This window comes from Mesocricetus auratus, unplaced genomic scaffold (assembly GCF_017639785.1).
Source record: "Mesocricetus auratus isolate SY011 unplaced genomic scaffold, BCM_Maur_2.0 Super-Scaffold_100691, whole genome shotgun sequence".
Lineage (NCBI taxonomy): Eukaryota > Metazoa > Chordata > Mammalia > Rodentia > Cricetidae > Mesocricetus > Mesocricetus auratus.
In genome coordinates this window covers 55356925-55372806 of record NW_024429267.1, presented here as the reverse complement: position 1 = coordinate 55372806, position 15882 = coordinate 55356925, and the positions used below count along the sequence as shown (strand labels likewise).

The window sequence follows — 15882 nt, the reverse complement described above, 5'->3', positions numbered from 1 at the left end:
GTGACTCCTATCTCCTCTCTAAAGATAGCGAGCAAGTCAGTTGTATGGTGTGGGTGGCCCCAGGCGCCTCCACAGCACTCTTCATCATAGTGCAAGCACCCCAACAAGGCTAGCCAACTGGCTGGACGACTGAAGCTCAATCTGAGGCAGGCACTCTACAGAGCTGAGAGTCCGAGTACCGTGTTCTCCAGAACGTAAAGGGAATGTGACCCTTCTTATGAGTTCCCACAGCTTGGTGTCCAGAAGCTTCTCTCTCGTGTTACACTTAAGTGGCCACCAGCACCTACAGAGCCCTCCTATAACACACCAGAGGGGAGGTCCCATGTCTTCCTCATGCTCATATTAATGCTGAGCACACACACACCTTTCCTAGGGTCCCCTGGGTAGCTCACTGGATAGGCTCTCTACATTCACTTTGCTGAAACATGGGTGCTTAACCAGCTTGAAGTGATGTCAACCTAAGAAGAAGCACAATGAGAGACATTATATAGGAAATAAACTTTATTTCTCTGATCCTCTGAGATGACATGGCCAACAGTCACAGGTCTGCATACAATAGGGCTATGTATTGACTATTTACAATTTACAGTAGTATTTTTCTTCTGAAAAATAATATCAGTATAAAAGCTAGGTAAACATGAGATGCTGCCACCTGGGACTTATCATCGCTTAAAGAATTAGGCTTTAGCAAATATTCAAAAAATCAATCTGGGAAATAGTCCATTAAATCCTCTAATTTATCAGAAAAAATTTCACTAAGTTTCACTTCAAAATATATTGCACAAGTCTTTAAGAAGAAAATAAAATCACCCTAGAATAAATAAGGAAGACAGGCTGTTCTTTAAAAGAGGCAAAGAACAAAAGAGGGGGGCACTGAGTGACCAGGCCAGGCCAGTCAGCACAGCCTCTAAACCACAGAAAACTCCCAAGAAAAACCTCGTGGAAAAAAACAAACCATCACCATGGCTCCACCAAGGACCTCTGCTTCAAAAGCAGCACATCTGTGGGCCAGGGTAAGACCTGTCTTCATGACAAAATGGCCCGCATCCTCCAAAAGCAGCAAGCATGGACAGTTTGCCAAGCAGCAGTTGCTCAGCCTCACCGTTCCCATTTCTTCAAGATGAAGTTCGAAGCCATGACTGAAAAACAAAACAGAACTAGGGTGAAATAAGAAAAACAAACAAGTTTTTATAGTCAACCTCCTGTGAGAATTGTTTGACTTTTCAAGGTAAAATAAACTAACACTCTAGAAATAACAATAAAAAAGTAAAACCATTTGAAATACTGATTCCTGATGGAATCTTCTGAAAACTACTGTTAGAATCATTTAAACTGATTGAGCAATCCATGAGAACAGTATCTGAGTGGGGATTTTGAAGCCGAGACCCTGACCATGAGCCCTGAGCACCGCCTGCCCTGTGTGGAGAGCCCACAGACACAGCTCTTCACCCTGGGCTTCAGGGAAGGGGGTGGTTCCATTTTCCCAGTATGTACATTTCCTCACCCTGCCATTCGCTCAGCATGATATGCATGGCAGAAAAAAAAAAAAAAAAAGACAAATGGCATTGTGGTATAAAAGGCTAAGCTTCAGCTAAAGTTCCTTAAAACTGATAAAAAGCTGAACAGAAACCCAGAAGCTTCCTAAGAGTTTCCTAGATTAAAGTGCTACAAGGCAGTGCTCAGACTGAGTACTCTGTTTAAAACGTTAAGTTTGGAGCCACGTGTCCACTGGCGTCCGGTAGATGGAAGGCTCAGGTGTCTGAGTGTTCATTTACAAAGCAAGCTCAACAATCACGCTGCCCAAGAGCCTGGTGGACAGATGTGAAGATCCTGGTAAGGCCACTCCTTTTCAGTTACTACTTTGAAGCCTTGGCTCAAACCCCTCTGGAAAACAAAACTCAATTCAACAAAGTGGCACAACATCAATGTTATGAAAGCAAACCGACCAAGACTACTCGATGCAATGTATGTTCTTTGTGGAGCCTGTGGTCTTAAATATTTATGAAAGATCTCATGCAAAAATGGGAAAACTATCCCCCATGGGAAGCCTCACCCTCCCTGAGGAATGGATGGAGGGTGGGATGGGGGACTGGTGGGGGAATGGGAGGGCGAGAGGGAGAGAACTGGGATTGGTATGTAAAATAAGATTGTTTTTAACTTAAATAAAAATTAATTTAAAAAATTGGAAAATTGGATGTTATGTATAATATCAGATATTAGTATTATCTTAGTATTAAATTTATTGAGTGTGATAATCATACTGTGTAAGTTTACCCTCTTCTTAAAAATACATTTATTCACTATGTCTGCAGTGTCAAATGCTTGTAAGCATGATGTTTACAGGTCACTGCCAACGATAATGGGAGAACTATGTGGAGAGAAACCAGGGGTGAGAACAGGAAGATTTTTCACAAACGATTAGAAACTGGAAAGACATGGCATACATGGGCATTCCCTCAATTATTTTAGCAAAGCTTGGGTCTCAAATGTTTCACCTCAAAAGGTGAATGGACAAGCAATCAATGACTAGAAATGCTGAGACACATTTCCAGTGTGAGAGAGCAGCTATCTCCAGCACTACTTGACTTACCAGGTAGGTATCAGACTCACAGTCATGAAGTCTCCTAAGCTTATTATATTTACTCTTACTAAAAGACACCGCGTAGATTTTATGTCGAAGTGAAAAGTTACTTTCAAATGTTCACGAAGTTATCTGTAATCTTGCCTCCATGTGGTGCTCTCATCAGTGAATAGTTAATGCTACAGCTGCCTTTGCCCTCAACAGGAGTCACCGTTTATGCTCATTGAGGGTTCCACTTGAAAGGTTTTAGAAGACGCCCTCTGAAAAATGTCTCCCAAAATTGCATGGCTAGATCCACTCTATGTATCTATCTATGCATCTATCTATGTATCTATCTATGTATCTATCTATCTATCTATTTATTTTGGTTCTACGAGACAGGGTTTCTCTGTATTGTTTTGGAGGCTGTCGGTCCAGCCCGGCCTCGAACTCACAGAGATCCACCTGCCTCTGCCTCCCAAGTGCTGGGATTAAAGGTGTGCACCACCAACGCCCGGCTGATCCACTCTATTTAAACCTAATCTCTGACGTCAGAATAGAGGCCACTCAGCAAAATAACGTTCATTCTAGCCAGGCCTCATGGCATATGCCTGCAATCCCAGCCTAGGCTACAGAGAAACCCTGTGTAAAAGAAAAAACAAAGAAAACAGAGGCCATTCCTGGCCATGCCTGGCCACCCTGCTGCCAGGAGACACGCAGGATAATGGACTCCCTTCCTTGCTTGTCCCTGCTTCTGTACCGTCACATGTGGTAAAGTGCTGTAAAAGGTTCCTGGAAGAGGGGATGGGGAGTCTGTGGAAAGGCCAAGGCCTGTCATTCTGAATAGAAGGGAGGAGTGCTTCTGGCTAGCAGAAGACACTGTCTGTCCCCTGCCATATTTCTGTCTGTCTCTGAAGGTGATTCCATAAGCTGTCCCCCAGGCAACCTAATAAAACCGTGTTCTGCACTGCCATCAATAAAAGGGAGACAGCAATGATAGACAGCTCTAGATAACCATGCAAGCAAATTAAATGATACAATATGAAAATCAAAAGGAGACTCAATGCAGGCGGTTTAAAAAACAAAAACAAAAAACCTTAAAAAGCACAGGGGCTGGAGACATTCTCCACAGCTTAAGAGCATGGCTGCTCCTATGGAAGACCTGGGTTAAGGTCCCAACACCCATACAACGACTCACAACTGCATTATAACTCCAGTTTCAAGGGAACTAATGCCCTCTTCTGGCCTCTGTGGTGTACATGCATGTAGACAAACACAAAGACATAGAAAATAAAAATAAACATTTTAAAAACCTTCTTTAAAAGATGTCTCAGACTTTATCTCTTTCATCCTGCTAATTTGTTTCTGGCTGAAACAAACCATCATCATCATCAAGTATAACCAGGTCTTAGTCACTGTGATTTAATTTATTTGTGAAAATTACAGCCAAGTTCAAGGTATATGTGTCTCCTAGATGTTTAAGGCAATATTAAATCAAGTTAATGACATGCATACCATGTGAGGCTGGGAATCCTTAAATGTTGAAGACAGTAAATCATGGGGAACATTTTAGAAAATTATATTTCACTGTAATAGAATGTTATCAGAAACAGCCACAGTCCATTAAACTAGGCTGCTTAGGACCATCTACACAACACATGTGCTATCTTGCATTGAGCTGTGTGATCCTAGGGTACAATAAAACTGTGCTTATTTTAATCAGCTTTGCTAGTTTTCATTTTTTAAAAGCTATCATTCTATAGGCTTTGAAGTAGCTTAGGTTCTGGATTGTGAAATACATCTCTTCATCTGACTTTGAAACACAGTACACATTGTATTTCATCACGTCATTTAGAAATTTCTTTTCATTTCTCTAGAATAATCTGTAGTAATTTCAAATGCCATTCTTGGTGGCTGTTAGTCTATTGAACAGAATCAACAGAAAGCAATTACATTAACCCGATGTCATAATCATGTTCATTAAAAGGAACAAAATAATCCCCGTGAAATGGTTAGTTGCATGCAATATCCATTATTTCAGTACCAAAGATACAAGACATATGGCTCCCCACTCACCACACGCTTACTAAGCACAGACTCAGGGTATCAGAAGATGCCACTGCGAGGTGAAGGGAACTACAAAGCCAAGAGGAAAAGCTTGTTGGGTTAGTTGTCAGACAAATAGTACATAGGTTATAGTGTGTATACGAAGTGGACAGAATTACAGATAGTACTTAAGTTGTTTTCAAATCGAGGGTCATCAGGCAAAGCATAAGGACTATGCAATGTTTCCCCCAGCCTAAGTTTTTACTTTCAATTTTCATTTAAAAGTTTAAATGCTGAAAGATGGACTTCATGCTGAGAGTGCATCTTAACTGCCAAGGAAATATTATAAAGTGATTTCTTTCATAATTCCTTTACAGCATAAAACATTTGATTTACATAATTTCAGTTTACCCCCACAAACTTTTGGAAGTTGATGGATTTGAAACAAAGTATAACTGTATGGTGCATTCTCGTTCCTAAAAAGTATCAATTTTATCACTGAATGACTCCCTTATAATTCAACAGAGTATCAAAAGGGTTTGCAGGAATGATACACCATGTTGCAATTTCAATGTAAAGGAACTTCATCTCAGTTCATTGTTACTTCAGCAAACCTTTTAAACAAATTCCACGCCCTCATTTCAGGTGACATCACCCATCATCATTAAGTAGCTTTATGGTTTGCTTTGAAATGGCAGTAGGACAGCAAAGGCTGTTTACCAAACCCGAGTCTATCTTTGGATGGCATGACAAACTTCTGAAGCACATACAGATTTAATATGAAGTTAGAAGAAAAGTAGCAGAATTAAAACATAAACTAGAAAAATGTTTTTCAATACACACAACATAGTAAGGTTAGTATTCTGCAGGAAAATTTGCAGAAGCACGCAAAATCTAGGTGTGTGGCTATCTCCCGTCTATGCTTTTAAGAACTGAAAATGGCCGGGCGGTGGTGGCGCATGCCTTTAAACCAAGCACTCGGGAGGCAGAGGTAGGCGGATCTCTGTGAGTTCGAGGCCGGGCTTGACCGATAGCCTCCAAAACAATACAGAGAAACCCTGTCTCGTAAAAAAAAAAAAAAAAAAAAAAAAAAAGAACTGAAAATACAGTACAACGATGCAGTGTCTGAGTCTCCTGTTTTGTGGCCCGCAGTGGCCTTGAACCTGAGGGTCCTCTGCTCCCACCTCCTAAGTGCTGGGATCACAGCGTGTCCCTGGCTGGTCACACTATCAGCAGAGGTGATCTTGGCATGGATGTTGAAGATTATGAAAGATTTTCTAAGTACTTTTTCTGAATTGTTTGCAGCATTTTAAAAAGTGACCTGATAGTCTTATTCTAACAATGTCAGTCAAAACTACTTTCTCAGTTAAATACACATTTACATACGCATTATTTTTTCATTATGTGTCATTTTTATTTGAATTTGTTTTCCAATTCCACCTGGCATGCATGTAAGACTTCACCCAAAACGCTATTAATGATGCTTTATTAACTTGGGACTCAAATGAAAGTGAGTGAGGCCAACAGCACAAGAATGGTCAAGGACTAATCAGAACTGAACATAAGGCGAGGCTGAGGCTCACTGTGCAGGGCTCCGGCATGCATGAGGCCTGAGGTGTGAGCCTCTAAAACTACGCAGCACAGAACAGAGCAAGCAGGCAACATGGAGGACAGGGTGAGCGCCAAGCACAGCCAGTGAGTGAGGAAGAAGACAAACCCTCAGAGATGGAGGAAAGGAAATATCTGCCAGTGCAGTCAGTGGGGGAACAGATTTATGTCCTCGGGGTCTGGAGCACTTCAATGAGAAAAATGTTCTCTTAGGAAAATGTAAAAGGAGGCTTCTTTATAACAAAAGAATCATTGGTCCCAATTTCAGCGAACGACAATATACTTTATTAGTGAAATTCTCTCAAAGATAGAGGAAATGATCTGGAGTTAGTCCACAAATATCAACAATCTTTTTAGACTGACCAAAAAAAAAAAAAAGAGGCAATCAATTCGATTAATTTTCAACTTATATTTTAGGATCTCTCCCACTCCATGCCCATTACTTCATATTTCCTACCCATTTTTATCACTTGAATGACCTACAGAGCCTGCTTTTATTCACATGTGATTGGATGGAAGTTATCACTTAACCCCAAATTCTATGTCCTTCAAAGCTTCCAATTTCCTATATTCTCTGTGACAACTGTAGTAGTAGGTGGTTGCAGACTGAATTTATTCAGCAAGTGAAATGTCAAAAGACATGAGGCCTTGTTTAAAGCCTGGGCAGGTCAGTCTTAGGGGCAAAGATTATCTCAAGAACCGGCCCCAGTTTATCCCTTTCTAGAATGAACACTGCTTTGTTTTTGGTATTGCTTACTCTCTGCTTTTATCTGCTGAACCATTTTATTGACCTAAAAAATGATTATACTCTTTAGACTCAATGCACATGGAAATACTTTAAATAAAAGTGCTGTTTAGAAGCTGTGCTCTGGGAAACAAAAGGATCAAGTCTTCTCCATCCTTCCCATCAGCAGCTCAAGCTCTGGGAACTCTACCCCATGCTGCTGAGAAGGACCACCCTCTCCCTTCACAGCCCCCGTCACATCTGGCTAACCTTCCTTGATGTCCAACCACTGCTACTTTTTAAGTTGTAGTACACAAGGCATTAGAAAATTTCCATTTCTTTACTTCGGGGAGCGGCTCTACAAACGAGGCAGAGTATAAACTGTAAGAAAGCTACCCCGCTACACCTTCCTCTTGGAACTTACCATCAGTCGGGCATCTTCTCTTTCCAAAATTTTCTGAGCCTGATCATCAGGGAATTTCAAGACAGTTGTTATAACTTTTGCCATGGTCTAGAAGCGACAGGAAAGAGACCGTTAGACAGAAGGTGATGACGTCTCCGCCCGTCTGACATGTTCTGCTGAGGGATTCTTTAGTGCTCTCAATGGAAGCCACAGCAAAGAAGTATGATGTGAAGGTGCTCGGTCAAGGAAGCACTAGCGTTTCATCTCAAGAGGCTCCTCACAAGGAAGCACTAGCGTTTCATCTCAAGAGGCTCCTCACAAGGAAGCACTAGCGTTTCATCTCAAGAGGCTCCTCACAAGGAAGCACTAGCGTTTCATCTCAAGAGGCTCCTCACAAGGAAGCACTAGTGTTTCATCTCAAGAGGCTCCTCACAAGGAAGCACTAGCATTCCATTTCAAGAGGCTCCTCACAAGGTCTCGCTTGAGTTACTTTAGATGATGCATTTCCAATAGCAGGAAGCTGCAGAAAGATCTAACTCTTGGTCTTTTGTCTTAACAAGATGAAGCTGCATTATGATTTCATCTGAAAAGGTCTCATATTTGCAGTAACCTAGAGATGCATTGCCAAAACACATGCTCTGAATAGCAAGGATTAGACGCCCCCAGGGTTCAGCTCTAACTAAATCACATCATATATCTCATAAACATGGGCTACTGCATGGAATGAACATGCTTAGTAGTTTCTTTTCAGGACATGCAGCACAGTGGCCTAATAGGAATTACATATTAAAAGAACACAATGTTTTTTTTTTGGTAGAGCACATGATGAATCAAAACATTACACATGGAGGTTTGCAAAACAAGATCATAAACTGTGCAGGTCAGAATAAATACACCGTAAGTCAGACTGTCACCAATAAGCTCCTGGAAAACTCTCCTCAAAGGTTGAAACTCCCTACTGTGTATCAAGATGAGATGTTGTGAGGAAGACAGAGAGGGGAGAAGATGTCACTTATGAAGGAAGAAGGACGAGGAGTTCAGTGCTTACATCCAGTCAGGTGGTACACTCTCCTGGGGATTCCTACCGTGCATGGTAGAGCCTGCCAGGAAAGGGAACCAGTGCTCATGGCTACATGTGCTCTGGTATGGGCCTGAGTGTGTGGTGGCAGCAGTGGGGCTCTGGGGAGAGTGCAGGAAACACAATCAGTACAGTGTTATCAACCAAGGCTCTGGGGCTCATTCATAGCACTAGAAAAAAATCAATTGTTAACAGAAAAAACAACATTGTAAAACTATTACCAGTACAGTTGAGGCAAGACATTATGCATTCTTAATAACTTACTTAACAGATCAACTGAGGCTGTTTTTGACCGCAAACCCCATGCAAAATGTCTTTAGTTTAAGATATCTTTTTTGGCTGCAAACCCTACACACAATGACTTTAGTTTTAGATATCTTTTTTTTTTTTTTTGTCTTTGCCTCTGCTTTTTTAATAGCTTTTTAAAAAAAATCTAAAATTCTATTTAAAACAATCATATTCACTGAGTGGTGGTGGCACATATCTTTAATCCCAGTACTTGGGAGGCAGAGTGAGTTCGAGACTAGCCTGGTCTACAGAGTGCCAGGACAGGCTCCAAAGTTACACAGAGAAACCCTGTCTCAAATGAACAAACAAGCAAACAAACAAACAAAAAACCAACCATGTTCTCGGAGGATGGCAAAGGCATCTGATAACACCTCTCACTCAAACCCTATTAGCTAGACAGAGCACAAATTAGCATGCTGAACTTGAGTATAGAGGTCCAGCATACGCATCATCAACTGACCAAAAGAAATACAAAGCAGTAACTATTTCAGTGTTTCCTTTTGTTAGCAGAGAGGCATCTTCCTGTGTGCCATGTATAAAGATTTCCCCCCCCATGTATCAAAAATCTAGAATTCTAAAATTCAGTTATATGAAACATTTCCTTGATTTCAGTATCACACAAGCTATCAAAGTATAATTCACTCTGAAATCACACACACACGAGCAGACGTGTTTACAAAGACACAACCATCATCTGTGACTAGCTGTCTCTTCAAAGTATAATTCGCTCTGAAATCACGCACACATGAGCAGACGTGTTTACAAAGACACAACCATCATCTGTGACTAGCTGTCCCTTCACGCTTCTAGACAACACTGACTGGAAAATCTACCCTAAATTCATCAATGACCCAGAATCTACAGCTGATAACCAATAAAGCCTCCAGTTTGCCAGAAAAGCTTTTGTAGAGAAGCCCAAACTGTTGGTGTACCCTGGAAAGAAATCAGACTGTCTATTCTCCAAACCACATGCTCAGGCCCCGAGAAGTAAGAAGTTCAAATGAGCCAGCTGATTTATAAGCTAGCTCTTCGGCTACTGTTTCCTCCGGGGATGCTCTTGACTAAAGCTCACAGAGTGAACAGGAAGGCAGACTGGATGTCAGTATGAAACACAGAGTGGAGGACCAAAGCCCATGAGGAGAAAGCAGGGCGGAGGAGCTCCACACTACAAGACTGTGTGTACTGTGCGAGTGTTCTTTAGGCACCTGCCTCAAACAGGAGGCTGAAGTCAAAGCAGGGGAAGAGGAACAGGTAGGATGACACCTGGAGACTCCAGGATGAGATGACACATCACCTAGTCCTCCACAGGCTGGCTCATTCTCAAACATAACCTGCTCTCCACTTTTGATTTCTTTGTTAATATAGAAACGATACAACTCAGCAAAAGATATATCTAAAGCCAGCTTTATTTCTGTTGGTGATGTTCGGGGCCATCTTCTCTGTGATACATAAGACTGTCCAGTCCTAGGTGGGAACTCTTGCACCTCACAGATACAGTGTTGCTGGACCCGACTACCTGCCACTCACCGAACTCACACATCATTGTCTTGGGCCTTTCTCTGAGCTACTGCCCATCCTCAATTAGTGCTGAGCTCCCTGATCTTAACCCTAACCCTTTCCCTGCTTTTTGTTTTGTTTTGGTTTTTGGAGACAGGGTTTCTCTGTGTAGCTTTGTAGATCAGGCTGGCCTCGAACTCACAATGATCTGCCTGCCTCTGCCTCCCGAGTGCTGGATTTAAAGGCGTGCGCCATCACCACCTGGCCCCTTTCCCTGTTTAAAGCCTGATACCACTGGAAGCTTAAGTCTTTAACTGCATTCTGCTCCACAGTGTGGTTCGCTGAGAACTAAACTGCTCAATTCTAGAGTCAGGAATGGTGTCAGCTTCCAGGTCCACGCATAAACAACAGTATATTAAAACCTACCGCCAGCTTCAATGTGTACATGTAAAGCGTGCTGAAGAATTACAGGCCACTCATCAGCATTAGCCAGAGAGACACAACAGACGCAGACACGGGCGGGAGAAGAGCGTGCACCCCTCACAGTGCTGGAGCAGCGCTCTCTGCCTTCCACACAGAAGAGGAGGACACAGGCTCGGAGAGCACAGCATTCCATTTGGCTTGGCTGTGTCTTTCCCAGAGGTCTAAACTGGGAAACGACGTTTCACAAGCACTGCACTCCCGCCAGGAGCAACAGGCAGCGGCAGCCAGCATTAGACTCAGGAGGCCACAGTCTGTTAGCCACACCACTTGCAACCCAACAGTAGAGTCCAAAGTGTCCACTGAGAGGACTCCTGATAGGAGTCGCAAAGCTCAGCCTCCTACCTACTGTGCATGTGTGTAATGTTAACCATCTCCCAAGCTGCCAAGTTCAGGCTGCTGCTTTAGCTCCGTAAGAGTGCAGTAAGGGGAAGCAGCCATTCACCGTTCATTAGCGTTGCTCTAAGATGAGAGAAAAACTAGGGAAAGTCCTGAAGGAAAAAGGACACTGGATTACTGGGAACTAATACATCCCTGTGACACATGCTCCAGATCACATCACTCTCACATAATTCTCATGTGAGAGGGTTTGATGGCCAGACATGGTGGCATATGCCTATATTCCCAACTCCTGGGAGGCAAAGCAGGTCACACAGCAAGACCACAGTTCAAAATTCCAAAACCAAAACCAAGCAACAAAAAATACTCCCTAAACTTGCTTGATGTAAACAAAACATAATTTCTACAATACTAAGGACTCAAATGCCCTCTGGCTCCCAGTGCCTCCCTGTGTCTCCAACTTACAAACTTGTAACCCTGTTTAAGGTCCTGGTCTATGCCCTTTATCACTGAACTGGCCTAGGATCTCTGTGACTCAGCACATAGCCCCACAGGGGAAAGGGAATGGGAAAAAGAGGGAGGAGACAGGAGACCTGTCTGTGGGGACAGGAGCAACAGAGGAGAAAAGGAGGGGGGTAGATGGACAGAGAGAGCAGAGACAGAAAGGAACAGACAGACAGGTGACAGACAGAGGGGAGGGGTAGGCAGGGTCTTTTAAAAAAAGAACACAGTGAATGTGCACAGGAGGTGCTCTTAGTGGCTGCAGCTGAGGGCGTATCCTGTCAGGACCCCAAGGTCAGGCCAGTACAGATGCCTGAATACTAACTGCTTCTCCTATTTTATGATCTGAAGACACACAGACACACACACAGACACAGACACACACACAGACACAGACACACACACCTCAAATAAAGCAAGAAACTAGCCACATACTTGACTTTTTTAAAAACAACTTATTGTCTATGAAATTTTCATTGTAGCAGTATTTAGTAACATCCAAAGCATTTTAAAAGTTGGTATCCAATAAGTCTGCATAACGATTTAAGGTGTGTGTTAAATGGAGCCTCATGCTGTGTCAGCTCACCAGGGAGGGAGGAGCCATACCTTGGTCTCTCGCCCCATCATATATTCAAACAGCACTTTTCGCAAATACTCAAACTCGGTAGGCTCTCCAAAGAGTGAGACATCCGTGTGGTACAAATTGCCACCTGTCAAGAAAGACAAAGTCAAAATTACAGAGGCGAACCCAGACACCTTGTCACTCAGAAAACAGACACATCAGGACACAGAGGGAGAAAGAGGCACTGCTTCCTGTCGCTGTATTGTGCTACCCACGCATTCACACCGTGAACATCCCAGCTGCCTGGTAGACACAATTATATAAGAATTGTTATATAAAGTATTTACTTCCTGTATCCTTCTCTCACAAGATCACATGGCCAGTGTAAAAGCTCCTTAACAATGGGATCTCTGATGAATAGCACGTGGGTGACTTCATATTCCAGTGACTAACAATACCACCTTCATCCTATCAACAATTTAGTATCTCAGCCATTTTTAGCTTCGTTTTAAGCATTCCAATATTAAAGTACTCAGTTCAAATCAAATTTTAAAAATGTTTTGAAATTCAAGATAAATAAAAATCTGAAAGTGTGCAAAGTATCAGTGTCACAGCGATTTTCAAATATTTCTGTGAACTTTGTGCGTGGCACAAGCCTGAAATCCCAGCTACACGGGGTCTCAAGTACACTGTGAAGCACATGAAGGGAGCAGACAGAAAGTGGGCTAAGAAAGAGTAATGAAGGCAGTGGATCAATGCATAGTTATGCATAAAAGCACGATAAATGTATATTATATACACAGAAATGTCCTGAGCTCACTAATTTATATACTAATACAAATAAAGTAAAGCAAATAAGCAGGACATTGAACATCTCATGAAAGAGAAAATGACAACCTAACTTTAGAAGACACAGAAATATAAGGCATTCCACAAAGGAAGAAATACACACAGTTAGAACTAAGGAGGAACAAATAATATAATCTAATCATGCCCAACCCACTACTAAGAACAGGAACAAAATTAAAACCCTGACAACATTCTATCAAATGCAGATCAGCCAAGCATGGAAGGCCCATGATACACACTAACAGTAAAGAGGTCACCGTGGTGCTCAGTACACTTAGCTCTATATTCTATACAGTATCTTTCCCATTAGACTACAGGAGAATGTGCAAGGATGTGCCAAACTAATGGAATAAAATACACAACCTAGGCAACTCTCAGATTTGCACCAAATGAAAGAAAGAAACAGATCATATAAATTCCCCAACTGGGAAACCCTGAGCAAAATGTTGCTGGGGACTTTAGACAGGGCTGTTAACCCGAGGGCAGAGAGTGAGCAGCAGTGTCAGAGGGTTCAGCACCACGACAGTGCTGACTCTTACTAGACAAGCACACAGGGCTCACATGGAACAGAAAACACTTATTCTCCCTAAAGGTGGGTGTACTGGTCTGAATGGAAATGCCCCCCACAGATTCAGATATTTGAATGTTTGGTTCCTAGTTGGTGGAAGTATTTTGGGAAAAAGAAGGAGGTGTGGCCTTGTTGGAGGTGGTGTGTCACTGGGAGTGGGCTTTGAAGTTTCAAAAGTCACACCAAGCCCAGTGTCTATCTCTGCCTGCTGCCTATAGATAAGATCTAAGCTCTCAGCTACTGCTCCAGCACCAAGCCTGTCTGTCTGCCTGTCAGACCCTCTGAAACTGGAAGCAGGCCCCCAATTAAACACTTTAATTAATAAGCTGCCTTAGTCACCATGGCTCTGCACAGCAAAACAGTAACTAAGACACACCACAACAAAAGGTTAGGTATGTGAGGTAATATGTACCAATGAGCTCAACTTGTGCATACCACCATGAATATCTACTTTAAAAGTGTCATGTTGCAGTGAGTATATATAATTTATACTTGTCAGCTACTAAAAATGATTCAAAATAAAAACAGACGAATGTGAATTAACAAACAATAGTAAACTCATTCCTAGCCTGCCAGTAAGGACCACACAGGTGTCACGGCAGAAGTCAGCTCACCTCTGTAAGGCGTCCCCACAGCTGTCGTACACACAGTCTTCTCGTATCTCTTCAAACGGTCTTCTAAACTATGGACCTATACATAACATTCAAACCAGACCACAAAATTAATACGAGAATCACATGCCAGGAAAAGAAGAGCTGTAAAAGAATAGCTACTGGATTCTTCTTAATGCTAAAGGAACAGTATATGCAGATAAAATTAAAAGAAATAGTTCCTTTGGCAGAAAACTAAAAGCATATTCAATGAAAGAAAATACATGAATCGAATTTTATTAAGATAAAACCTGTTTGTATTAAAAGATTACATCAAAATTATGAAAAGACAAATTACAAAAAGGGAGAAAATATTTGTAAACCACATACCTGATAAGGAATATGTATTCTGGAATACATAATAAGCCCTTACACAACAACGAAAAGATAACCCAATCCCAGAACCACAGGACATTAATAAATACTACATCGCTCCAAAGAAGAGTGATACAAAGGGCTATAAAACTGATGAAAAGATGGTTGATATCATTAATCATTAGAAAAACATAAACGAACACCACAATGAAGCTACTTCCTCCCTTCTTGGGTGACTATAATAAACAATCTTGCTGATAAGGGTGTCAAATGGATCCTTACAAACCACTGCTGGAGCACGGAGCAGTTGCTATGGAAAGCAGTGTGGCATTTTCTCAAGAGTTTTCATACAGATGATAATTCCACTCCTTCCCACACATATACCTAAAAGAACTGCAAATGTTCAAGCAAAAAGTGGTACTCAAGTTCAGGCATGGGCAACCCTTTAGTACCAGCGCTCAGGCAGGAGGGTCTTTGTGCCAGCCTGGTCTACATACTGAGTTTCAGCACAGTCAGGGCTACTCAGAGAGACCTTGTCTCAAAAAACAAACAAACAAGCATAGATAGATAGATAGATAGATAGATAGATAGATAGATAGATAGATAGATAGATAGAGATAGATAGATAGATAGATAGATAGATAGATAGATAGATAGATAGAGCAAAATACACAAATGTTCTTAACAACACTACCTGCTATAGGCAAAAGGTGGAAACAATCCAACTGTGCGTGTAAACTGGTGAGTGGCTGTACATTGTACTAGGTCCATACCAGGGGACATGATTCACACATGGCTCACAGAAGAAAGGAAGCAGGAAGGAGCTGGCATGGTAGCACACACCTCTTATCCCAGCCAGGGCTACACAGAGAATGACGTACTAACAGACAATATAGATGGATAAAGAGAATATAAGCCGTTTCACTTTTGAAGCTAACATCACAGGTTGTGTACTGTATGAGTCCATTAGATGAAATACCCAGAGCATACAAAACAAAAAGAGCAATGGTTGCAAGAGGCTGAAGTGAAAGGGTAACAAGGCATGGTGGTGAATTTTGAAAGTGTAAAATGATGAATGTATGTGCTGTGCCGAGTTTGAGGGTTTAAAGGCACATAAGCAGGGAATCTAAGCAGTGAGCTTGCGAACATAAATGAGGACCTTTGCCACTAGGAAAGGGAAGTAAAGCAACACTTTAACTTGATGACTGTCTCGATGAACTTAAAAAGAAAAAAAATACAAAAAGTTTCACGCATACTCGATGCTGAGTAGCTCAATGTCCTAGTTGCAGCAATTTTCAGGGCTTGGTAATGTGTATCTTAAGAAAAATGCAAAAGCTGGGAGACTGAGTCTCCAAGCATGGTCTAGTGACAGATATCACTAAGCATCATGCACTGCACATAAACACACCTGTCA

General features: G+C 42.0%; 1 protein-coding gene across 10 annotated transcripts in view; it reads right to left on the bottom strand.

Moving 5' to 3' along the window:
- Window positions 1-486: 486 nt before the first annotated feature.
- Golga4 (golgin A4) overlaps window positions 487-15882 on the bottom strand; it is a 76242-nt gene continuing 60846 nt past the window's right edge. For 8 of the 10 annotated variants that reach the window (XM_040739953.1, XM_040739948.1, XM_040739949.1 and 5 more), the window contains 5 exons: window positions 14118-14193; window positions 12131-12234; window positions 7363-7449; window positions 4637-4696; window positions 487-1139 (listed from right to left, as the gene is read on the bottom strand). In XM_040739953.1, coding sequence (XP_040595887.1) covers window positions 4667-4696; window positions 7363-7449; window positions 12131-12234; window positions 14118-14193 — 297 coding nt within the window. In that variant the 3' untranslated portion in view covers window positions 487-1139; window positions 4637-4666. The remainder of the gene's footprint in view (window positions 1140-4636; window positions 4697-7362; window positions 7450-12130; window positions 12235-14117; window positions 14194-15882) is intronic. The other 2 variants (XM_040739950.1, XM_040739957.1) reach the window with 1 other exon arrangement.